Source organism: Octodon degus, unplaced genomic scaffold (assembly GCF_000260255.1).
Source record: "Octodon degus isolate 3935 unplaced genomic scaffold, OctDeg1.0 scaffold00105, whole genome shotgun sequence".
Lineage (NCBI taxonomy): Eukaryota > Metazoa > Chordata > Mammalia > Rodentia > Octodontidae > Octodon > Octodon degus.
The window spans coordinates 9,333,639-9,356,682 of record NW_004524681.1 but is presented as its reverse complement, the minus strand read 5'-3'; the positions used below and the strand labels follow the sequence as shown (position 1 = coordinate 9,356,682).

At 56.9% G+C, this 23,044-nt stretch overlaps 1 protein-coding gene across 3 annotated transcripts in view; it reads left to right on the top strand.

Annotated features, from left to right (window-relative positions):
- The window catches only part of Duox1 (dual oxidase 1), a 28,288-nt gene extending 5,265 nt beyond the window's left edge, over nucleotides 1-23,023 (top strand). The window contains exons 9-34 of one of the 3 annotated variants that reach the window (XM_004639035.2): nucleotides 82-178; nucleotides 2,002-2,092; nucleotides 2,924-3,026; nucleotides 3,120-3,292; nucleotides 4,474-4,649; nucleotides 4,810-4,928; nucleotides 5,426-5,563; nucleotides 6,041-6,154; nucleotides 6,591-6,790; nucleotides 7,078-7,263; nucleotides 8,709-8,934; nucleotides 9,107-9,200; nucleotides 9,326-9,501; nucleotides 11,417-11,483; nucleotides 11,841-11,966; nucleotides 12,434-12,612; nucleotides 13,162-13,392; nucleotides 14,563-14,662; nucleotides 14,924-14,973; nucleotides 16,427-16,554; nucleotides 20,004-20,157; nucleotides 20,421-20,653; nucleotides 20,829-20,987; nucleotides 21,773-21,928; nucleotides 22,010-22,138; nucleotides 22,530-23,023. In XM_004639035.2, coding sequence (XP_004639092.1) covers nucleotides 82-178; nucleotides 2,002-2,092; nucleotides 2,924-3,026; nucleotides 3,120-3,292; nucleotides 4,474-4,649; nucleotides 4,810-4,928; nucleotides 5,426-5,563; nucleotides 6,041-6,154; nucleotides 6,591-6,790; nucleotides 7,078-7,263; nucleotides 8,709-8,934; nucleotides 9,107-9,200; nucleotides 9,326-9,501; nucleotides 11,417-11,483; nucleotides 11,841-11,966; nucleotides 12,434-12,612; nucleotides 13,162-13,392; nucleotides 14,563-14,662; nucleotides 14,924-14,973; nucleotides 16,427-16,554; nucleotides 20,004-20,157; nucleotides 20,421-20,653; nucleotides 20,829-20,987; nucleotides 21,773-21,928; nucleotides 22,010-22,138; nucleotides 22,530-22,652 — 3,728 coding nt within the window. In that variant the 3' untranslated portion in view covers nucleotides 22,653-23,023. Of the gene's footprint in view, nucleotides 1-81; nucleotides 179-2,001; nucleotides 2,093-2,923; nucleotides 3,027-3,119; nucleotides 3,293-4,473; nucleotides 4,650-4,809; nucleotides 4,929-5,425; nucleotides 5,564-6,040; nucleotides 6,155-6,590; nucleotides 6,791-7,077; nucleotides 7,264-8,708; nucleotides 8,935-9,106; nucleotides 9,201-9,325; nucleotides 9,502-11,416; nucleotides 11,484-11,840; nucleotides 11,967-12,433; nucleotides 12,613-13,161; nucleotides 13,393-14,562; nucleotides 14,663-14,923; nucleotides 14,974-16,426; nucleotides 16,555-20,003; nucleotides 20,158-20,420; nucleotides 20,654-20,828; nucleotides 20,988-21,772; nucleotides 21,929-22,009; nucleotides 22,139-22,529 lie in introns of those variants that run through there. The other 2 variants (XM_023724074.1, XM_023724075.1) reach the window with 2 other exon arrangements.
- Nucleotides 23,024-23,044: the final 21 nt, after the last annotated feature.

Here is a 23,044-nt window from a genome sequence, read left to right as displayed (position 1 = left end):
ACCTGGAGGGAGAAGAGAGGCTTGGTGGGCGTTGGGGGTTGTGGGTGTGGTGACCCCCGTGTCCTCTTTCCCTGCCCCCAGGGTACCGCCCGTTCCTGGACCCCAGTGTCTCCCCAGAGTTTGTGGTGGCCTCAGAGCAGTTCTTCTCCACCATGGTGCCCCCCGGAGTGTATATGAGGTGTGCAGGGACTCGAGTGTGTGTTTGGGTGGCCTGGGTCTCAGGGGAGGAAGACCTGCTATCTCAACCCATGACTGCCAGTCTGAGGGTTCCCATTCCTGTAGGACTATGCAGCAGGGAGTGTAGACGGATGGAGAAACCCTGTCCTAAACTAGGATCACTGTGGTTTGATTGCGGTGGGCTCATTTATTCTCCATTAAGAGCAGAGTTGCTGAAATTCAGAGAGGTCATAAAGAAATTCAGAGAGGTCATAAAGACCCCAGCCTGAGTCTCAGGGGCAGTTTTAACTGTAAGCACAGGGCCCGGGATTTACAAGTTTTAGGGAGGAGTTTTGAAAATGTGTGCAAGGCCTGCCAGAAAGCTCGGCTGCTACGAACAGGAGGGTCACTACGATTCGGATCTGTGTAGACCCTAGTGAGACCCTGTAACCCTGTACTAAAATATATTTTTAAAAAATGTATGCAGTCTTTTGTATACAAAAGGAACTTTAAAATAAAGATATGCATATTTAAGTAAATGTACCCGAATAAAACATTGGTTTATTGTACTTTTTTTGCAAGTGCATTCTAATTTATTTGTTTATTCATTTATTTATTATTATTTTAGGGAAGGGTCTACAGGGTGTTCAGGGTCTTACTACTAGATCAGACTCATAGTGATCTGCCTGTTTATAGCCTCCCAAAAGCTGGGATTACAGGCATGTGTCACCACACCCAGTCTCAATTGCTGTCTCAGCACACTCTGGGGACAGGGCTGGCATGCAGGCCTGGGGATTGAACCCCCTCCCCTGCGCCTGCTTGCAGGTGCTTTAATCATCTGAGCTATTTGACTGGTCCTTGCAGTCTAATTTAAAGCAATTCATAGATTAGACTTGCTTACTCTAGAATGATCTCTGAGTTTGCCTGATGATGGCCAAGAAATCATAGCCAGCTGAGTTATCCACAGAAAATAAGTTTCTAAAGAAAACTTTGTTAATCCTTTAGAGTGTATCTGCATAGCTGGGTGCCTAGTCCCAGCTACTCAGCAGGCTGAGACAGGAGGGTAGCTTAGACCAGGAACTTAAGGTGTGCCTAGGTGAACATGGTGAGACCTTGTCAATAATAATAATAATAATAATAATAATAATAATAATAATGTCATTTACTGAGTATGCTGGTCCCAGCTATTCTGGAGGCTGAGGCAGGAGGATCACTTACTTGAGCTCAGGAGTCTGAGACCAAGCTGGGCAACACAGTGAAACATTCATACGAAGGGGAGGAGGAAACCCATATTACCAAAATTCATAGATTCATAGATCTATAAATTTAGTCAATCTCAGATTGAAAATGTATTTTAAAAAATTGCTTCTGTACTGAAAATGAACAGACCTTTTTGGGTCATATATCCTTGAATAATACAAAGAGAAAAGTAAGGAGAGACAAAATGGGGAGAAAGAGACGAAACTCAGAAACTTGTTTTCAGCCTCCCAAGCACTGGGACTACAGGCACGGGCCACTACACCCAGTCTTAGTCACCATCCCAGCATGCCCTGGGGGCAGGACTGGCACAGCATGCTGGGGATCAAACTCTGGCCGATGCGCTCTGCCTAAGCAGGCACTTTAGTCTGCTGAACTATCTGGCCAGCCTAGACTGTGGTTTTAGATGTTTGGTCTAAGGGTGGGAAGAGACTTTCCAAAGCCCCGCTGGCCCAGGACCTGCTGCTCGGGTGGCCTGACCACACCACCACATGGACAGAGCAGCCAGGCTCCTGGATGCTGGTGTCTGACATGAGGACTGAGAATTAAAAGGCTTCAGTCCCCTCTCCTCTACTCCTTGCATTTCAGGAACAGCAGCTGCCACTTCCGGGAGGTTGTGGATGGGAATTCAAGTTTCTCCAGAGCCCTTCGAGTGTGCAACAGTTACTGGAGCCGAGAGGTCAGGGCTGTGTGTTGAGTGTATGGGAGGGTTGGTGTATGTGTGTGTGTGTGTGTGTGTGTGTGTGCACGCACATGTGCGCGTGCACCCACATGTATGAGAGTAGATGGGGAGCTGGGTGGTAGATTGAAACAGGCAGCTGGGGTGCGCTGGGGTGAAGGAGGCAGCTGCAGAGACACGGTCAAGAGTGTACCTTGCTTGGCATAATGGTACACGCATGAAATCCCTCGGAAGGTTGAGGCAGGAGGATTGATGGAAGTTCAAGGCCAGCCTGGATTATATAGTGAGTCCATCCAAGCCAGGCCAGTGTGTGTGCAGAGTTTAAGGTGAAGTCAGATACTTCATGGAAAGAAAGGAAGAAGGCTGAGCACCCAGGATATGAGAACAAGGTACGAAATCAGAGTCACGGAGCCACCTGAGGCCTCAGCATCCCCCTGACTCGAGTTTGAACTGCAGCCTTGAACACTGTAGGCAAGCACTCCGCTACGGAGCTGTACCCCAATGCAAGTCCTTTTCATTAAGAGGGAGGAAATTGAATTCAGGGAGGTCCTATGGCTTGCCAAAGGTCACACAGCTGGCTGGTAACACATCTACTGACCTGAGATGCTGTAGTGCCTTTGCCAACTGGAGTCAAAGCTCCAAAGGGGGAAGGAACACTTTTTGGGCCCTTGTTCTGGGAGAAACACAAGGCATGGGGCTTGGAAGGGAGCAGCACCCACCTGTTGCTGAGGAAAGGCCCCAGGAGGTGCAGACAGGAGTGGGTGGTGGAGGAGCCTGGCTGCCAGCCACCTGGCTCCATTGGCCCTGGCTCTCTGCTGCCCACCCCCACAGAACCCAAACCTCCAGAGTGCAGAGGACTTCGAAGCCCTGCTGCTGGGCATGGCCTCCCAGCTCGCTGAGCGAGAGGACCATGTGGTGGTAGAGGACGTGCAGGGTGAGCTGCAGGCTGTCCCTGCAGGCCGGGGGTGTGGTGGGGAGGGTGCCCTGGGCTGGGGATCCTGCTGACCCTCCAGTGTCTCGTTTCTAGATTTCTGGCCTGGGTCGCTGAAGTTTTCCCGCATGGACCACCTGGCTGGCTGCCTACAGCGAGGCCGGGATCTGGGGCTGCCCTCTTACACCAAGACCAGGGCTGCCCTGGGGCTGCCCCCTGTCACCCACTGGGAGGACATCAACCCCACCCTGTCTGGGAGCCGCAGCACAGTGAGGAGGACTCAGGACGGGAGGGAGAGGCAGGGCCCGAGACAGGCTGTCCATATCTGCGGGAGATGGGCCATCAGACACAGGTCGCATGGGTGGGGCTCGGGTGAGGACTCACCGCACATCAGGATGGAGGTGACTGGGTCAGCAGCCTTTGGCTTTCACTCTGTGTGCTCAGCTCCAGCCGCCATTTATTGAGCACCTGTTGTATGCCAGCCCTTTATCCCACATGGGCGTGTGGGGCAGGTGCTTGGCGTGGGAGCAGGCTGTGCCTTGATGTCTTCACGTCCCAGCTGCCTTCAGGGAGCCCCGTGAGCCCACCTCTGGGCTCCACCCCTGGCGGCAGCAGTGTCTCTCCAGTTGTGTGCCGCGACTGCCCTTACTTCACCAATGCTGATGGAGAGTGGTTGCAAGGCTCACAGGGAAGCCATGTGTGCACAGGGCTTATAACATCCTATAAGATCTGGGTACAATAGGAATCACAGGCGAACAGGAAGTAGCAAGTCTTAGGTGTCACCCTGGCCTCTTTAGAGCTAACCTGGTCAAGTGCTGATTTGCATTGGAGAGAAAAGAACTAAAGATAGGTAGAAAATGCTGGAGATATAATATGGTTGAAGATAGTCCCAAGAAGTGAATGTGTAGTTGGGACTTGATATCTGTTTACCTTTTTATTTTGGTGGGTTTTTCAACAAAATTGCAACAACCTTGAACTGACTCTGTACAGCGCCCCCCATGCTCCCCCACTGGCCTCTTGCCTCAGCCTCCTAGAGTGCTGGGATTACAGGTGTGTGGCATCACGCTGCACTAGGATTTGATTTTTGCAAACTTTTTTTTAGCTCTAAAGGGTAGAACTCATTTGCAACACATGATGTTGCTGTGTAATGTTGCACGTTCTGATTTAGCCCTTTCGCCTTTCATACCTTCCCAAATACGAACTATGAGGGGTTGGTGGTCTGCAGCTGCTGGAGCTAGGAGAAGGCTCCCCGGGAAGGTTAACTTTGTGAGATGCTCAGGGCAGTGCGTGGAGCACCCTAAGCTCCCTCCACTAAGGAGCTGCTCTTCCCATCATTTCCTGTTAGCATCCTGCAGCTATCCCTCCACTCCCCACCCCTCCACCCACCACTGCTTTGCCCAGGGCTGAGTGCTGGGCCTTCTCACTCACACCTGTCCCTGCCTGATTCCAGGTGCTGGAGGCCATCACTGCCTTGTACCACCAGGATCTGTCCCGGCTGGAGCTGCTCCCAGGGGGCCTCCTAGAGAGTCATGGGGACCCTGGACCCCTGTTCAGTGCCATTGTCCTTGACCAGTTTGTGCGGCTCCGGGATGGCGACCGCTACTGGTTTGAGAACACCAGGAATGGGTAAGGCAGGCCAGGGCTCCCATTAACTTGGCCAGCTTCCATACCCCACCCCTCTGGCCTTGACGCCAGGCCTGCCCACCCCTCTGGCCCCTTTCCTCTTCATCTGTGGCTTGGCAGCCTCCATTTCTCTCCCAGTTCCTCCTCTCCTTGTCGTCCCCAGGTTGTTCTCGGAGGAAGAGATTGCAGCAATCAGGAACACTTCCTTCAGGGAGGTCCTGGTGGCTGTCACCAGTGTGGACACCAGTGACCTGCAGCCCAATGTCTTCTTCTGGGTTGCAGGTGAGTGGCCAAGGGGTGCCTAGAGGCCGCTGGGTCTGGAGCCTTGTCCCTCCTTGGAGACAGAAAGACAGCGACTGTGGTTCTGTCTTGAGGAGCTAGGATAGGCACAGGGTGGGGCACGCAACTGTGTGGGTCCCCTCTGCTCAGCTCCAGGATCTGCCTGAGTAAGGACAGCCCTGAGCCTCCCAGAGACCAGGGGCATTGGGATGGGGTGTGGTGGGGGCTTGGTGTAGCGTGAGGAGGGCCAGAGGCAGCCCTCCACACCCCCCGCAGGGATGAGGGCAGCATTGTGTGTGTGAACACGTGTGCATGCGAGGGGGACAGAGGTTGGGCTGGTTTTCTCGCCTCTCATGTGACCCAGGAGGCAAATGCCACACTTTTGCTGCAATGGCCAGGGTAGGCAGCCCTTGCCCCTGCTACCTGGAGTGCCCTCCTTGCCCCTCTTCCTGCTTCCTTTGTGGCCCAGCACCCAGGCTCTGGCTTCCTCCACCTGCCAGGGGACCCTTGTCCACAGCCAGGACAGCTGAGCACCGAGGGCCTGCGGGCCTGTGAGCCCCTCGTGGTCCGGGACTATTTCCAGGGCAGTGGCTTTGGCTTCGGGCTCACCATTGGGACCCTGTGCTGCTTCCCTCTAGGTAAGAAGACTGGGCTGTGCGGGGCAAGGTCAGCCAGCTCCAAGGCCTGCCTCCCTGTTCTCTGTGGAGCCCCAAGGTCCAGAGCTGAGGTGTCTGTGGTATGCAGCTGTCCTCAGTCCTGGGCTGGAGGCCCTGTCAGAGGCAGATCCAGGCCAGGCGGATGGAGTTGCTGGCAAGGGTTTGGAACTTTAGTCTTCCTCAAGGTCAAGTTGGGGTCAACCAGCAGTCCAGGGGGGTGAGCCTCGCCCATGGCTTGAGGGCTTTGGGCCTGGCCTCTTGCTGGGAACGGGTGGAGTGAGGGACACAGGGGTGGCCAGCCACCAAGCCCACATGGGACGCAGAGCAGCTCCTCCCCTAGGTCTTTCTGAGTAGGGGCAGCTGAGTGCAGGCCTAGAAGGTGGGACAGGAGTTGAGTGGGAGCCAGTCCCTCTCCCAGGCCCTCAGGTCCTCTGTATCCTGCTGCCTCTACTCTCCCAGTGAGCCTGCTTGGTGCCTGGATTGTGGCCCGGCTCCGGATGAGGAATTTCAAGAGACTCCAGAGCCAGAACCGCCCAAGTATCATGTCTGAGAAGCTGGTGGAGGGTGTGGAAGGTAGACCTGGGGTCCAGGGATTAGGGACAGGGATGGGGACAGGGATGGCCTGCCGAGCCATCCATCCAAGGAGCCTGGGGAAAAGGCTTTCCTTCCTAGGGCTGTTGGCAGGCAAGGAGGTGGGGAAGCCACAGTGACATGAGGTAGAAGTTGGACCATCGTGGAGTTTTAAAATTTTTTCTACTGTTATTTTCTTATTTAGAAAAAATAGGAATTTCTTACATAGGAATATTGTGAGCCTCATAGGTTTGTGAGCAAATGAAATAATTCATGCAAAGCACCAGGGACACTCAGGATGGGGTTGTCCCCATTCCCTCATGGATTGGAGGCAGAGCAGGACTTTTGGGGAAGGGTGCCAGGAAGTGGGCAAGAAGCTAGGCATGCCTGGTGCTAACCTCAGCCCAGGGCACCTCTGACCCAGCCATGTCGCCCCCAGCTCTGGAGTGGCAGGGCCACAAGGAGCCCAGCCGGGTGGTGCGTGTGCACCTGCAGCCTGGGCAGATCCGTGTGGTGGACGGCAGGCTCACAGCACTCCGCACCGTGCAGCTGCAGCCCCCGCAGCAGGTCCACCTCATCCTGTCCAGCAACCGCGGCCGCCGCACCCTGCTGCTCAAGGTCCCCAAGGAGTATGACCTGGTAGGGCCTGGCAACAGGGATTGGGGGCTTTGAAGGGGAGCAGCATGGGGTGGCTGTGGACTCCGCCTGCCCGGCCCAGTGTCCTCTCCATCCTTGGCCTCTCTGCCTTTCCCTCAACTCTCCAGTGTGGAATCGAATGGAGGAAGAGTGGTTCCATGCCACTCCCCTGAGAGCTGGGTCGGCACCCACTTCTGCTCGCTCTTGCGGGGTCCTCAGGGGCCGCTCCCAACCCCCCCCCCAGGTGTGTCAGCCTTGAGGCATCCATAGCTCACCTTGCCACCCCTTAGGTGTTGCTGTTCCCCATGGAGGAGGAGCGGCAGGCGCTGGTGGGAAACCTGCGGGCGGCCCTGAAGGAGAGCGGGCTGAGCTTCCAGGAGTGGGAGCTTCGAGAGCAGGAGCTGCTGAGGGCCGCGGTGACGCGGGAGCATCGGAGCCACCTCCTGGGGACCTTCTTCCGGCACCTCTTCTCCCAGGTGCGGCGGCCTGTGACTGCGCCTGTGGGCTATCCTTACCTATAGGAGGCCACAGCAACTCTGGGGAAGCCGGAAGTCCTGAGTTTCTGGCTCAGGACTTCTAGCTGATGTGAAGGAAAATTCACACTTGGTGCAAGATGAAAGCAAGAAAACAAAAACAGAAAATGCAAGGGAGGTGGGACCAGAGCTGTCGAGGGAAGTGTGGCCTGGCTCCCCGCTACAGTTCTTCAGTCCGCCAGAGGGGCGCCCTGCACAGGAAGAGGACAGCAAGGGTGCAGCTGTCCCAGAGCAGCCTGGTGTGGGTGCTGGGGAAAGGGCCCAAGGAAGGAGGATGGTCATGGTAGAAGGGAGATCAGGAAAGTGTGCACTCCACAGAAAGGAGGAGCCAGGAATGAGCTGAACTGCTCTCTGGATAGGTGAAAGTGAATGCTCAAGAAGGAGCAGTGAGGGCTGGCTGGGAGAGATGGCTGTGGATTCAAGCCACGCTTTACTGAGGCTTTAGTCTACCTGATTAAGCCCTCTCGCAAGCTGGGTGCTGAGTGTGCAAGGGGCTGAGGAGCCTTTGGCTTCGTAGGACTAGGGCCCTGGGAGGATGCTGCCCAGGGTCCCTCGGAACTGTGGGAAGCCCCTGCGCCGGGATACTGTGGGTACGCTGCTGGATCATGGGTGCCCGCCAATCTTTGGAAGCTGCAAGGTGTGCCCGGCTTTCAAAACATGTCCTACAATCTCCCTTGTTGAGTCTCACAATAGGAAGCTGGCCCCAGGCCATGCAGTAAGCAGGTGGCGGAGCTGGGACAGGAACCCAGGTCTCTCAGCCCACGGCTCTTTCCACAGAGGCACCTTGTCTGAAGTTGCAAGGTTTGGGACTAAGACAGGCTTAGACTGAGCCACACAGTTGACAGGCAGGAAAGACAGGTACCAAGGCCTGTGGCTTATCTGCCTCCCTTGAGGGATGGCCCCCCCAGGCCAAATACAGACAGCCCAGGAAGAGGGATCCTCTCCCACAAGCCCGGAGGAAGCCTTGCTATTGTTAAAAACTCTTAGATCAAAGTAGAAGAAAGCACTGACCCCTGTGGATCCAACTTGGCTCAGGAACCCCAAGACAGGCCTTCAACCTGGAAGGAAGGCTGTCAGCAGACAGGGCTGCCCTCTCCTGGGCTGCCTCTGTGTTCTGTGGTTCTGCTTTGCTCTGTGTGTGAGCATAGGAAAGAAAGGATGTTCCACGTCTTCCAAGTCGCCTTGTGTTCCGGTCAAGACACATCCGGGACCCCTTAGTTCCAATTTCAGATCCCCGACTTGACCTCACCCAGGACTGTGTAGCATAACCATGGCTCCTGGCACCATGCAGGGGCTGCTGGGTGGAGCTTCAGAAAGGGACCCTGCTGGCCTCCGAGTCGAGGAAGCCGTGACCCTCCTCTCCTTCCTCTGCTGCTGCCCGAGTGCAGGTGCTGGACATCAACCAGGCAGATGCGGGAACCCTGCCCCTGGACTCATCCCGGAAGGTGCAGGAGGCCCTGACCTGCGAGCTGAGCCGGGCTGAGTTTGCTGAGTCCCTGGGCCTGAAGCCCCAGGACATGTTTGTGGAGTCCATGTTCTCTCTGGCTGACAAGGACGGCAATGGCTACCTGTCCTTCCGGGAGTTCCTGGACATCCTGGTGGTCTTCATGAAAGGTGAGGAGGAAGCAGTGGACTGAGGCCCTGTGGGAGGCGGGGGGCTCCAGGGCCAGGTCTCCACCCATGGGTGATAGCTCCCAGGTAGGGGTGGAGGATGAGGGCCCCCGCTGCCTGCATCCAAGACTATCCCAGCTGGGGTTTGGACAGATTTTTTGTCTCTTTGCCCCAGGCTCCCCTGAGGAGAAGTCTCGCCTCATGTTCCGCATGTATGACTTCGACGGGAATGGCCTCATCTCCAAGGATGAGTTCATCAGGATGCTGAGGTCCATCTCCCAGGACAGCGAGGAGACAAGGGGACAGAAGAGGGGATGAAAGAAGGGTCAAGGGGAAGTGAGAGACTCCTGCTTACCCTGAAGGCCTGATGGTGGGCTTTGTCCCCCACCCCCAGGTCTTTCATTGAGATCTCCAACAACTGCCTGCCCAAGGCCCAGCTGGCCGAGGTGGTGGAGTCCATGTTCCAGGAGGCGGGCTTCCAGGACAAGGAAGAGCTCACCTGGGAAGATTTCCACTTCCTGCTGCGGGACCACGACAGCGAGCTCCGCTTCACGCAGCTGTGTGTCAAAGGTGGGGCTGCCTGCCAGGGGATCTTTCTTTCCTCTGCCAACACGATCGTACAGTTTCTTTCTGACTTGTACATAAAAGGGCGCCCAGGTCAGTGACAGTGCCTGATGGAGTCAGGGTGGATTGGAGATGGGGCCTGCAGTTGTCCCCTGGCTTCCTGCCCAAGCCCCACACTCATTGTGCCCAGGCTAGGGAGGAAACATTGTCCCCTTGTTATGGTCCTAGCTGAGCTGGCCCGAGTCCCCCAACTGCTGGCTGCTTCTAGCCTGGGAGATATCTCCTATTGCACCTGTCTGACTCAAAAGGGCGGAGTAGGAGTGGGGCAAGAGACAGGTAGCAGACAAGGGCTTCTTTGCAGCCTGCTCTGCCCCATTATTGTGTCTTCTCAGTCTGAGGTTCTCATTGGGGCAAGTTGTGACCAACCCCAGCCCCTCCTGGGATTAGAAGAAGGCAGCTGGCACAGGAGCGAGTTAGACAGAACAGGGATGCACCTCTGGCCAGGGCTGCCTTGACCCTGGATGTGGGGGTGTTAGCAGAGGAGGCCCAGAGCCCCGATTGTGCAGCTTTGCCCTCTGTCCAGACAGAGGCAAGGGAAGGACTACCCAGCTGGGTAGGACCAGGCTTGGGGACTGGAAATTAAGCAGTATGGTGCTTAATTGTCTTGTTTTGGTTTTAGTCATTGCAGGGCTTGGTTGCTTCTTCCTGAATTTTACTTAAAAAGACTTTGAACTACAGAGAAAGAGTAAGACTCATGCAGGCAGCTGTTCCCTTCTACCTTTTTTTTTTTGTTTAATTTTATTTGTGTGTGTGTGTGTGTGTGTGGCCAGCTCAGCCCACCAGGGGGCGGGGCTGTCTAGCATGTGGTGCTGGGGGATTGAACCGTAGTCCCTGGGCTTCGCTAAGCTTGTTCCAAGTAGGTGCTTTAGACCACTGAGCCATCTCACCAGCCCCCCTTCTACCTTGATTGGCTGCTGTCTACTATTTTACCACACGAGCTGTTTGCCCAAGCATCGAGAGTGAAGACATGTATTTGCTTTAAACATTCATGTTTATTCAAACACTTTGACCTCAGGTAGAAAGACCAGGATTATCCTGAGGATGACCTGGTGTCTTAGTTACCATCTCATCACTGAACACCACCTGACACCCACAGACTAGAAGAGGAGAGGTTTATTTTGGCCCACACTCTGGGGAGGGTTCAGTCTGTAGCCCAGTGTCTCGTGGCAGAGTGCCACAGCTGGGGAATGACTGCTCAGAAGTGGAGCGAGATCAAGGGAGGAGCCAGGGAGGGAGATAACACCCTTCCGGGCCTAGCCCCTGTGACCAACCTCTTCCAGCGAGACCCCATCTCCTCATAGCAAGTGAGCTATCAGCCCCCATAGTCCAGTTACCTGCCAAAAGCCTCATCTATAAGCACTTGAGGCTCTGGGGACATTTTAGATCTAAACTGTAGCACCTGGGGATCCCCAGACCTCTTCTAAGGAACTGGTTTGGCAGTTCAGCCTTGTCCTACACCCGGTGCTCAACCTAGACAGGAATAGTGGAGAGGCTCCTGAGAGGGGTGCTTCCCCCAGTATTTTGTTATGAACATTTTCAGAGGAAAGCGGAACATTAGAGTGATCTCTCTTATCCCTCCATGAACTCTGGGGAGCCATCACACTAGAAGGCCTTAAGCAGAGTTCTTATGGCAGAAGGAGCTTCGAAGGCAGGTTGCATACATTTCCTGAACTCTACCTCTGTCCTTGATGCCAGGTCCAAGAGCCGTTGCCAGGACAGCCTGGCTGGCTGGCTTTGTTTTTTGCCTTCTCTTTGTCTTCCTACCATCTGGCTGGGTCCAACTGCCACCAGGGAGGGACAGGGACCCTGTGCCAGGTCTGCACATGGAAGGCCCCCCTGAGCCAGGCCCTCTGCATTACAGGTGTAGAAGTGCCAGAAGTCATCAAGAACCTTTGCCGGAGAGCATCCTACATCAGCCAGGAGATCTGGTGAGCGCCAGCGGGAATCGAGGAGCACAGCTGGGATCGGCACCATCACTGTCCCACGTAGCAATGTCATACCCACTAGAGAACGGCACTGGGCACTGTGGGCAGACGCCACCCTGCACCAGGACTTGCAGAGCTTACTTCCTGCCTGGGCCAGATGTCCCTGGGGAGGGGACAGGTGTAGATTTGGGCTTCTGTGGGAACCCCAGAGTCTCCCTTTCTTCTTGGTCCCCTGTGGAGTCCTGCTGTCTGACCCACCCAGAACCCTGGCCCTTCCTTTCAAAGCAGGTGTGGGGATGGACCAGGGGCAGCAGAGGACCAGAGGCTGAGGGGCTCGGGTCCTCTCTCTCCCCCTCCCAGCCCCTCTCCCAGAGTGAGAGCCCGCTGTCCCCGTACCCTCATGGAGCCTGAGATGACCTCACAGAGACTGCAGTGCCCCACAGACACGGACCCGCCCCAGGAGATCCGCCGGCGCTTTGGCAAGAAGTATGCTTGCCTCCCGGTCCCTGCATGTATGCATGCGTGCCTCCATCCATCTATCCGTCAGCCATCAGCATCTTCCCCTAAGTGATGTCAGGTGCTGTGCTTAACCTGGTGGGAATGGGAATGAGTGGTCCGTCCTAGGACAGTCTGTTGAGCAGCCTGGCGTCTGATGAGAATGTCCCACTGATGGAGGCAGAATGAGGGTGTGATCAGACACCGCTGAGCTTGGGAGGCTCTTGTCTCTCCCTGGGGGTCTGAGAAGACTTCCCAGAGGAGGTGCCCCAGGGCTCAGGGTCAGGGTCGGGGAGAGCCTTCCCCTGGTGCTGGTGGAGTCTGAGTGTCAGACAGGAGAGTCTGAGCCCGCACACACCTCTGGGACCCGGTGACTCTGGACAAGCTGCGCCCCCTCGCCCCCCGTGTCAGGATTCCTGCGGGGACCCCCAGGCCAGGCTAAGGCTGCTGTCCCCCAGGGTCACATCGTTCCAGCCGCTGCTGTTCACCGAGGCGCACCGGGAGAAGTTCCAGCGCAGCCGTCGCCACCAGACGGTGCAGCAGTTCAAGCGCTTCGTTGAGAACTACCGGCGCCACATCGGCTGCGTGGCCGTGTTCTACGCTGTCGCCGCCGCGCTGTTCCTGGAGCGCACCCACCGTGAGTGTCGTGCGCGGCCACGCTAGCTGGGGTGAGGCCTGTGGGTGGGGCGGGGTCTTGCTGAGTGACAGGCTGCCCTGGGGGCGGGGCCTGCGGTGAATGACATTCCGGGACAGGGCCTATTGTGAGCAACATCCACTGAAGTGGGGCCTGAGCTGAATGACAGCCTTGGGGTGGGGCCTATGAGAGAGATGGACAGTCCTGAGGGCAGGGCCTGCGGTTAGTGACAGCCATGGGCAAGGTCTACAACGACTGACAGGCCCTGCCGAGAGGCCTGCAATGAGTGCCAGGCCTAGGGGAAGCAAGGCCTCCGATGAGTGACATCCCTGGCGTGGGCCTGTAGTAACTGTTGGCCTGGGGCGGGGCTTATTGTGAGTGACAGACAGCCTGGGGCGGGGCTTGTGATGACTGACATGTTAAGGGCTGGGCCTGGAGGCCATTTAGTGAATGGGACCTGCCAAAATTAAAGTATGGGGCTACCTGTTGTGGGCGGAGCTGAGGCGGGGTGGGGGGTGGAGCGGTCCCCAACCGGTGCTCTGCTGCCCGCAGACTACGCCTTTGCAGCGCACCACAAGGGCATCACGGACACCACTCGCGTGGGCATCATCCTGTCGCGGGGCACGGCGGCCAGCATCTCCTTCATGTTCTCCTACATCCTGCTCACCATGTGCCGCAACCTCATCACCTTCCTGCGCGAGACCTTCCTCAACCGCTACATCCCCTTCGACGCCGCCGTGGACTTCCACCGCCTCATCGCGGGCACAGCCATCGTGCTCACAGGCAGGTGGCACCCAGCCCAGCCCCGCCCCTCGCGGCTCCGTGGGGGTTGAGAGTGCCCGAGGAGTTGGTACGCATTAAAACTTTACAAACGTACCCTAAAAGGCACATTCCCTAGTCCCCCTCAGAATGCCCCCCTTGCTTGGAGCACACTCGGCCGGTGGTCCTTGCCAGTTCTGAAGCAGTTCTCATGGTCTTTAGTTACAACGTGGTGGTGGCCTTGACTCCAAATGTTTCTCTCTCGAGGTTATTTTGACTTTGGCAAGACCCAGAAGTCACGGGGTGTTACCAGATATGATGAATAAGATGGATGAGGACACAGTGTCTTCTTTTTACCAGCCTGTCTTTCTAGTGGATGATACTCGACAGCAGCATTCACTGTATTTTTTAAAATCACTTTTCAAAGTAATTAAAGTAAAGACACTGGGGGGGGGGAACACACAGCCGGGTGTGGTGGTGCACACCTGTAATTCCAGTACTGAGGGGAGACTGAGGCAGGAGGATCCTTGTGAGTTCAAGACCAGCCTGGGCTACAAAGTGAGCTCAAGGTCAGCCTGAGCTGCATGCACATTGAGACCCTGTCTCAAAAAGACAAAACAAACAGAGGGCCAGCGAGATAGCTCAGTAGAATAAGTGCTTGCCTGGCAAGCACAGGGTCCTAAGTTCAATCTCCAGTACTGCAAAAAAAAAAAAAAAAAAAAAATGTAAAGGCTATGAATGTGAACTTTCAGAGCTGCCTCAGAAAGTGGCAAGAGAACCATGGGATAAGTGTGTTCACAGCTGCAAGAGAATTCTGAGGGGATTCATGGCAATGTGTCTTTTACTGTGATCTTTTTCTCATTTGAATGTTCCTGGACATTTTGGCCCCACTTCATGAGCCACTTGGCTGCCCTGGCTGCAGGCATCTCACCAGCCTCCTGCTGCCAAATGGCTCATGTCTGTGTACCAGTAATGTACCTATCCCTGTTTCTGTGTTTAAAAACATAACTGGGAGCAGAACCAGGTGCTTCTGGCAGTTTAAGTCCACACGCCGTGTTCACAGGTGCTTTGGGGAAGGACCGGAGGTTGAGAGGCTAGACATTCAGTCCTTTTCCAGGCCCGCAGCTCTGCTTGGTGGGCTTCCTGTTCTAGGCAAGGGTGCCCCTGGGGTCACCACGCCTGTCTGTCCCCTAGTCTTGCACAGTGCTGGCCATGTGGTGAATGTGTACCTGTTCTCGGTCAGTCCACTCAGCGTGCTCTCCTGCCTCTTCCCTGGCCTCTTCCATGACAACGGGTGAGTGTGTGTGTGTGTGTGTGTGTGTGTGTGTGTGTGTGTGTGTGTATGTATGTGCACACTCGAGTTTCTGGCAGATGGGAAGACACATCCTTTTGGCCCAGGGGGAGAGTGTCACTTTCTAAATCTGGGGCAGCCCGACCTTTAGCCCCAAGTAAGCAGAAGCAGAGACTGGTGGTTGGTGGGTGGAGAGGGCCCCCTCTGGAAGTCTTAGAGCATGTCTCTCAGTCCTCCACCCTCTGCCCCTGTCCCTCCCTACAGGTCGGAGCTCCCCCAGAAGTATTACTGGTGGTTTTTCCAGACCGTACCAGGTGAGAGCAGGAGCCCCCCACTGGCTTAGCTCCCACGGGAGCTGGGCCCTGACCCCTGGCCTGGGGACACTCCTTTCCCCCCTCCCCCCCAGAACTGAGGATTGAACTCAGGCCCTTGCACTTGCTAGGCAAGCGCTTATTCTACTGAGCCATCTCCTCGGCCCCCTGGGGACACTCCTCTGATCTTGGGAGACTCAGGTGACCGCATCCCAGTGCCCTACTTGAGACTAGCTCCTCCCCCAGCTGAGCACAATGACCCCCCCTACACATGCCACCTGGATGGCAGGCTTGAGGAACCCTAAGCCCCATCTATGTGAGGGGGACCAGGCTGTTTGTGAGGCCAGACAGGAGCCCCTCTCTCTGCAGATGTCTTGGCAAGGGCTGTTTAGGGGCGTGTTCCTGACTGTGATCCCCCACTTTAGAGCTATTAGCTGTGAATCTATTCAAACTCTTCCTGGATCTATTTATATTTTCAGCCTGTTCCCTCCTTGGTGTAACATGTTTCCTATACTTGCTCCTTTCTGTGAGACGCAGCATGGATTCTTTTAAAGTCTTTCTGAATCCTAAAATGCTTTGCTTTGAGCTTATGAGGCTGCTTGGGAATTCTGGCACCCTGGGATTCAGGGGATAAGGCTGGGTTTACGCTCCCCTCCCCATCCCCACTTTACACGCTGTGCTGAGATCCCTTCTTAACCTTTGCTCTTCCGTTCCGCAGGGCTCTAATCCTCCTAATTTCTGCCTGTCTCCTCTTTGATCACTGGAAGGACCCTCTCCCGTGACCCACCCCATGTTAGCTTCCTCTGCTTCCCGGGTCTGGCTCGGGATTCTCCATACAAGAAGGGATCTGGGGCTCTGAGGATGAGCAGGCACAGGGGGTCCTGCCTCCCCACTAATCGTGCCAGTGCTTATGCAGTGTTCTGTGGCCACCTCGTGGATGGCGCGGGGACCAGGACCGAGCCTTGTTCCACGAGGCCACGGTCTGCAGTGTCCTGTGTGCAGCCCAGAAGAGACGCCAAGCATTCATCCTTTCAGCACACATTTACACACGAGAGGAAGTGCACACGTGAGGGTAGCTGAGCGTGGTGGTGCACGCCCGTGATCCCAGCTGCTCGGGAGATGGTGCAGTGAACGTGCCTTCAAGGCCAGTCTGGGCAACTTCGTGAGACTCTGCCTCAGTATTTAAAAAACAAGAAAGAAAGTGAAAGAGAGAAAAGTGAGAAAGGAAAGAAAGAAGAAAGGGAGGCAGGCAGACTAGGATGTCGCTCAGGGCAAGGTCCTGGCTCCGTGATGTCACAGGGAAAATGGCCACAGTGACGGTGCAGGGAGTGAGTGGTGGATGAACTTGAGAGGTTAAGGTCAGTGGTGTTGGGAGGAGGCGAGAAGAGGATGCTGGAGAGGATAGGGGACCCCATGCCTGGCCGACGAGAACAATCCTGCCCTGTCCACTTCGCAGGCCTCACTGGAGTTATGCTGCTCCTGGTCCTGGCCATCATGTACGTCTTCGCCTCCCACCACTTCCGCCGCCACAGCTTCCGGGGCTTCTGGCTGACGCACCACCTCTACGTCGTGCTCTATATCCTGGTGAGGGCTTCCGGCCACAGGCCAGGCCAGCACAGTGTAGGCAGGACATCCCCCAAGAGGCTGCAGGGCTGGGACCGTAGTCTTCTCCCCACCCGGTCCCAGGACTTGAAGGGTCCTCTCCACATCCTTCATGAAAGATGGAGACTGCAGAATGGTGCTTCCCTAGCTCGGCCAAGGTGGGGCTGGGCTGATCTGGCTGGACTGCCACATTGCTTCTGTCTTTCTGCCTTTGGGTGTCTGGTGTCAGCTCCTGGGTAAATGGCTGCACCTCATGGAGCATCAGTTTATAGGTGGGTTCTGCCGCTTGTGTGCTAATGCTCTTTTGGGGTGCATTAAAACCCCAACCAGCTAAATGCTATTTCTGAAGTTAGTGGATTGGCTCAAAACATCTTCAGCTGGATTGCTAAATTGGCCTGTCTATCCTTCCTTTCTCTCTCTCTCTCTCTCTCTCTCTCTCTCTCTCTCTCTCTCTTTCTAGACAGGATTTCACTATGTAGTTTAGGCTGCTCTTGAATTCGCTGTGTGGCCCAGGCTGGCCTTGAACGTGTGCTGACCTCCTGCTTCAGCCTCCTGGGCCCGCAGGCCCAGCACACGCTGCACTTGGAAGCCTGCCTGATGCCTTCCCTTTTTCACATGGACTGCAAGCCTTGCTTTCTTCTCCTTCACTCCTCTTACTGTTCCCTTCATCTGACCCCCAGTTTGTCATCAGCTGTGTCACCTGGTTAGTCCCATGCTGGCTCTGCCTGGGTCCCTGTGCTGTGGCTCTTCCTAGCTGCCCTCCTAAGGGACCCTGGAAGTCCCTGGGAGAGTGCCCCAAGGCCTGGCTGAAAAGCTCACCCAAGCTCCAAATCCTGGCCAGTGCCAGCACCCAAGCCCATCTGACCGCCCTCCTTATCTCAGGCCCAGCTGCACACAGGGGTCTCCTTTGTTCTGCGACAAAGAGCAGCAGCGCACTAGGGCCTGCCTGGCTGCCTCCTCCCCAGCTCCATCCTCTCAACAGCTGGGGGCAGGGCTGTTCCCTGTCTTGTCCTGTGCTCGCCCTTGCACTTGATGATGGTCCCCAAGGAGTGACCACAGTGGCTCAGGATTTTCCTAGAACTGATGATGTCTGTTTTCAAAAGAAATCACTCCCTGCTTTGGAAACCAAAGCTAATCTGTTTGTCCTGCCAAATCCTGGGTGGAGCCCGACGCCCTGGGCCACTGCTTCTGCCAGGTGGGTGGGGATCATGTCCTGTCCTGGTGATTGAGCAGCACCTTTGGAGTCTTGGAGTCAGAGAGATCCAGCAGAGGCCAGCCCAGTGGCCAAGGACCAGTAGCCCTTGCCGACTGTTTCTGGGTTGAGAGCGCCCTTCCTGTGGCAGGGCCAAAGCCCCCTCTTCTTTCCAGTCCTGCCTGGCTGGTGCAGCTGCTTGATCTGCAGCACAAAGGGAGGTGATAGGAAAGGAGCAGGGGTAGAGCGGGTGCCGGAGATGGACGCCAGCCTGCGGACCCGGGGGGAAAGGCAGGGCTGGCACCCAGAGACAGCTGCCTGCTCCACTGCCCAGGCTGCCAGCCAGCCGCCAGTCGGCAGCAGCTTGTGGTCTAAAGCGCAGCGGCAGACAGCCGGCCATATGAACAGGAGTGTGAGGTCACCCTGCCTTTGTGCTCACAGGGGTGGAGGCTTTGGAAGGAGCCTTGGGGCTGGGCTGGGCCAGGCAGCAGCACAGTGAAGGAGGGGTTGGGAGAATGTGCTGGGGGAGAAATTCTTGCCCAGAGACCAGCTTGCAGGGGAGCAGGTATTTACTGAGGGCCTCACCTGCCAGCCCTCAGCCCAGGCCAGTGGAGGTCGGGACTCAAGCCCTGCCTTAGGAACCTGGAGAAATGATCAGGACAAACAGTGCAGGACTCCACACTGTACTGAGTGTCCCCTCACAGTAAATGGCATGAGAGTTTCACTAAATTTGTGAGGGAGCACTGGGGAGGTCAGCTGCTCACCGACAGGGTTGAGTGGTACCTGGAGAACCATGCAGGACGCAGGACAGGCGTCAGTCCAGGGCAGGGTGGGGATACCTGCAGTTATTAAGGGTACAGAGGAGCAGGTTGGCCATGGGTGGCACAGGACAAGGTGAGGATGGGACATGCTGTGACCAGCGGCCACATCACAGGGTAGGGAGCAGGAGGGTGGGGGTGGTAGGAGGAGTGGAGCCATGTGGGAGCTGCAGGGTGGGCTGAGAGACATTGAGCCACAGAGCCTTGCTAAAGCAGGGCTGGTGGAGGTGGCAAGGACTTGGAGCTTTGTCGCTAGTATCACAGGCTGTCAAGAGCAGGGACAGACAGGTTAGGAGGGGACGTCAGGGCTGGCCGTCTGTGGGCTGGTGGGGCAGGGGCTCAGGAGAGGTGGACGGAGCTCAGGACCCAGGTTCAGGAGTGATGAGCCGGAGACCAGGGCCAAGTTATGCCTGCTACGACAGATGAGCTGGTCAGGCAAAGGTCCGGCTGGAACAGTGCCTGCCACTTGCGGTTTCTCTTTAGGCAACCTTGCCCCCGCCCCCCGAAAAAGAGGAATCAGTGGGGGAAACTCTTTTTCCAGTACTTCCTAAGTGGCCATCATTTGCCAGGCAGGAAGCACCCAGCTCTGAGCACACGTCCAGGCACACATGGCTGTGGTGATTGCCGGTGTCCCACAGGTGTCAAAGACAGAGGGACACCCAAGGAGGAGGCAGTGTTTCTGCTGAGACCTGCAAAAGGGGCAGAGGCAGCCACAAAGGATCAGGAAGGGCAGCTCGGGTGGGGGTTGTGGCAGGTACCAGAGGAGTGTGACAGGGACCTGGCTGGCAGGCAGATGTCAGAAAGCAGAGCTTGCAGGGTGAGGGGAAACTCATTGAGGCTCTTGAAGCTGCATCTCCGAAAGTCCCACGGCCACGCCGAGGATGCGTGCTGACGCGGGTGTGGTGGTGATGATGCCCGCCCTCCCAGCGAGACTTTGTGTATGGGGTGGGCACCAGGGTTGAAAGTGTGACAGATTTGTCACTTGTGAAATAAAACACACAGGCTTCAGTACCATATGGTTTCTCTTACATGAGAAACCCTAAGTGTCAGTAATGTAAATGGCCAACCAGAAGCTGGACACTGAGAGCTAGATCTTTTGCAGATGGCAAAGGGACCTAAATAATTGAGGTGTGTCACAGGCACACACCAGGTCTCCACAGCAAACACACACGAAAACGGAAGTGGGAGCCAGCAGGGTTTGGTGTGGATGGTGGCAGGAATAGGAAGCAATGTGCGCCCATGGACTCCCATTCCCATGGAATGCTTGGGGCAGCATGCGGCGCTCTGAGAACCCGGAAAGCACGCGGTCCTGGAGGGTGGCTCGGACACGCATGCGTAGTGAGATCACGGGCTCCGAGGCGGAGCTTCCCTGCACCCCACGCACCCCGCCCCTGGCCTCAGCAGTGCTCTCTGGTCCCCAGCTCATCATCCACGGCAGCTTTGCTCTGATCCAACCGCCGCGCTTCCACCTTTTCTTCTTGGTCCCCGCGCTCTTCTACGCCGGAGACAAGCTGGTGAGCCTGAGCCGGAAGAAGGTGGAGATCGGCGTGGTGAAGGCCGAGCTGCTGCCTTCAGGTACCGGCCTGGAGGCTGTCAGGGACCAGCTTGGCAGCAGAGCGAGAGCCTGGCCCGGCAGAGGGACCTGGTGGGAAGTGCCCTTTGCCAGGGGCCCGAGGCGCAGTGCAGACAGCGGAGGAGCCCAGGCTAGGCGCCCCTGCCCTCCTGTCTAGGTCCTGGCTGGCAATGGGCCGTGGGCAGTCCTCCTGTATTCCAGAAGTGGAGCTGGGGGCTTGTTTGGGGGGCCCCGAGTGCACACCCCAGCTGCCGTCCCTCCCCAGGAGTGACCCACCTACGCTTCCAGCGGCCCCAGGGCTTTGAGTACAAGTCGGGGCAATGGGTGCGGATTGCCTGCCTGGCTCTGGGGACCAATGAGTACCACCCCTTTACACTGACCTCTGCGCCCCACGAGGACACGCTCAGCCTGCACATCCGGGCTGCGGGGCCCTGGACCACCCGCCTCCGGGAGATCTACTCGCCCCCTACTGGTGACAGCCCTGCCAAATACCCCAAGGTGTGAGGGTAGCCAGAGAGTCCCTTGGTGCTCCGTCCCCTGACACCAGCCTGGTTGCTCCTGATAATGCCACCCCTCCCCCGACTCCACCTCATCCCTGCCTCAGCTGCGACCCTGCCTGGCTTCAGAGCTGTGGTGGTGACCAAGCTGAACCCCAACCCTTGTCTTCCCACAGCTCTACCTGGACGGTCCCTTTGGAGAGGGGCACCAGGAGTGGCATAGATTTGAGGTTTCCGTGCTGGTGGGAGGGGGCATTGGAGTCACCCCCTTTGCGTCCATCCTCAAAGACCTAGTCTTCAAGTCATCCGTCAGCTGCCAGGTGTTCTGTAAGAAAGTGAGTATTCGCTACTGCTGCAGCCTGTGCCTGCTGCCTTGGGCCCCGCCTGGGCCCTTCTCACCTGATGCTATTCTCAGACCTGGGGTGGACAGGGGGCAGACGGGCTGGCCCCTGGGTCGGACTGGCCAGTGGCTCATGTCACAGCAACCCTGGCCCCTGAAGGTCAGAGCCGGCTTGCTGATGTGTGCAGGGTCTTTCCTTTGGTCAGAAAGGATCATGTAGAACTCACCTGTGAGAGGCCCCAGGTCACTGCAGGCTAGGAGCCAGCAGGGCACACCTGGGGTAGGGCTGGGTGGAACCCGCTCAGCTTTGGGCGGGACACGAGGTGGTGTGGCGGGCCAGCCTCTCCGCTACTGTGAACCCCTTCCCTCCGGCTGGGCCAGTGGCAGGCCCCTGCTTGTTTCGGGGTGGCAGATGAGTCAGGAGAGCTGGAATGAGTGGGCAGAGGCCCGGCCCACGTGTCATCAGCACTCACAGTGTGATGGTGCCCTTTCTCCCTCACCCATGCCACATGGGCAGCCTCCACGGACCAGGCCCACAGGAAGGTGCTGCCTCTCCTGCTGTGTGCTGCAGCTCCCGGAAGGTCCTTAGGCCCAGCCCCTCGCTACCTATTCCACCTCTTGCGCCTCAGAGCCTGGGACAGGGAACATGCATGTGCCATGTTGCAGGATGTCCCTGGAGAGGTCCAAGGAGGTTGGGTCAGGAGAGTTCCCTCTGGGTGGGGACACTGGAACATAGGGAGCCTGAGCTGAGCTGGTCCAGCACTCCCCGGCTGTCCCCAGATCTACTTCATCTGGGTGACGCGGACACAGCGGCAGTTCGAGTGGCTGGCCGACATCATCCGGGAGGTGGAGGAGAGCGACCGCCAGGACCTGGTCTCTGTGCACATCTACATCACGCAGCTGGCCGAGAAGTTCGACCTGAGGACCACCATGCTGGTAGGTGGGCGCCCACTGGCCTGCGGGCGGGGCAGGGAGCTGGCCCCGAGGCCGGGCTGTGACCTCTGCTCGTCCCTCCAGTACATCTGCGAGCGGCACTTCCAGAAGGTGCTGAACCGGAGCCTGTTCACGGGCCTGCGCTCTGTCACCCACTTCGGCCGGCCTCCGTTCGAGGCCTTCTTCAACTCCCTACAGGAGGTGCACCCGCAGGTTGGCCACGCTCCCCCAGGCTCGCTACTTTACACTCTGGGGTCATAAGCCTGCCCTGCCAGGAACAGAATGGCTGCAGCTCTGAATCAGTGTTCCCCAGACATGGTGCAGGGGTGGGGGGTAGGGGGTGTGGCAGTGATAAAAGATGGGGAGAGTGTCACACAGGGCTCTGAAGCCCCTGGCCCTATCAGAGAGGTCAGGCTGAATAATCCAGCTGTTCTTGGCCATCAACTCGGCCATGTTGTCCTTAGCACCCCGTCCCCTGCCCCCCCCCCACGGTAACAAGCAAGCCTTCCTCAGGGACACTGGGTCATTCCAGATGGTCTCTGTACTATCAAGGAGCTGGCCCTGCCCTGAACATGAGAGGCCTCACCACTCCCTCCTGCTACAGGTCCGGAAGATCGGGGTGTTCAGCTGTGGCCCCCCAGGCATGACCAAGAACGTGGAGAAGGCCTGTCAGCTCGTCAACAAGCAGGACCGAACTCACTTCTCTCACCATTATGAGAACTTCTAGGACCCCGCCCTGTGCCCAGCGGAGGTGTGGGCCCATTTCCAGCTTCTGGCTGTCTCTGCCCTCCCTCTCACCGCATAGCCCAGGTGGCTGTGCTCACTGGTCCAGTGTGGCCTAAGGGGCCCCCCGAGTGTACTCCAGCCTGCAGACACAGAGGAAACGTATAAGAACCTGGGGTGAGGGTGGGGAGCTGCTGGTTTGGAATAAAGTGAAACCTTTTCTCCTGGAGTACAGGAAACGAAACTAAAGGGGAGCAGTGTGTGTACGTGAGTGTGCGTGTGTGTAGGTGACCATGAGGCTGCAGATCAAGTGGGGCCACAGATGCTGGCATCTTACAACCCTACCTTTTGGGGTCCTGACAAGCAACATACAGAAAGCCCGCTAAGCCACACCTG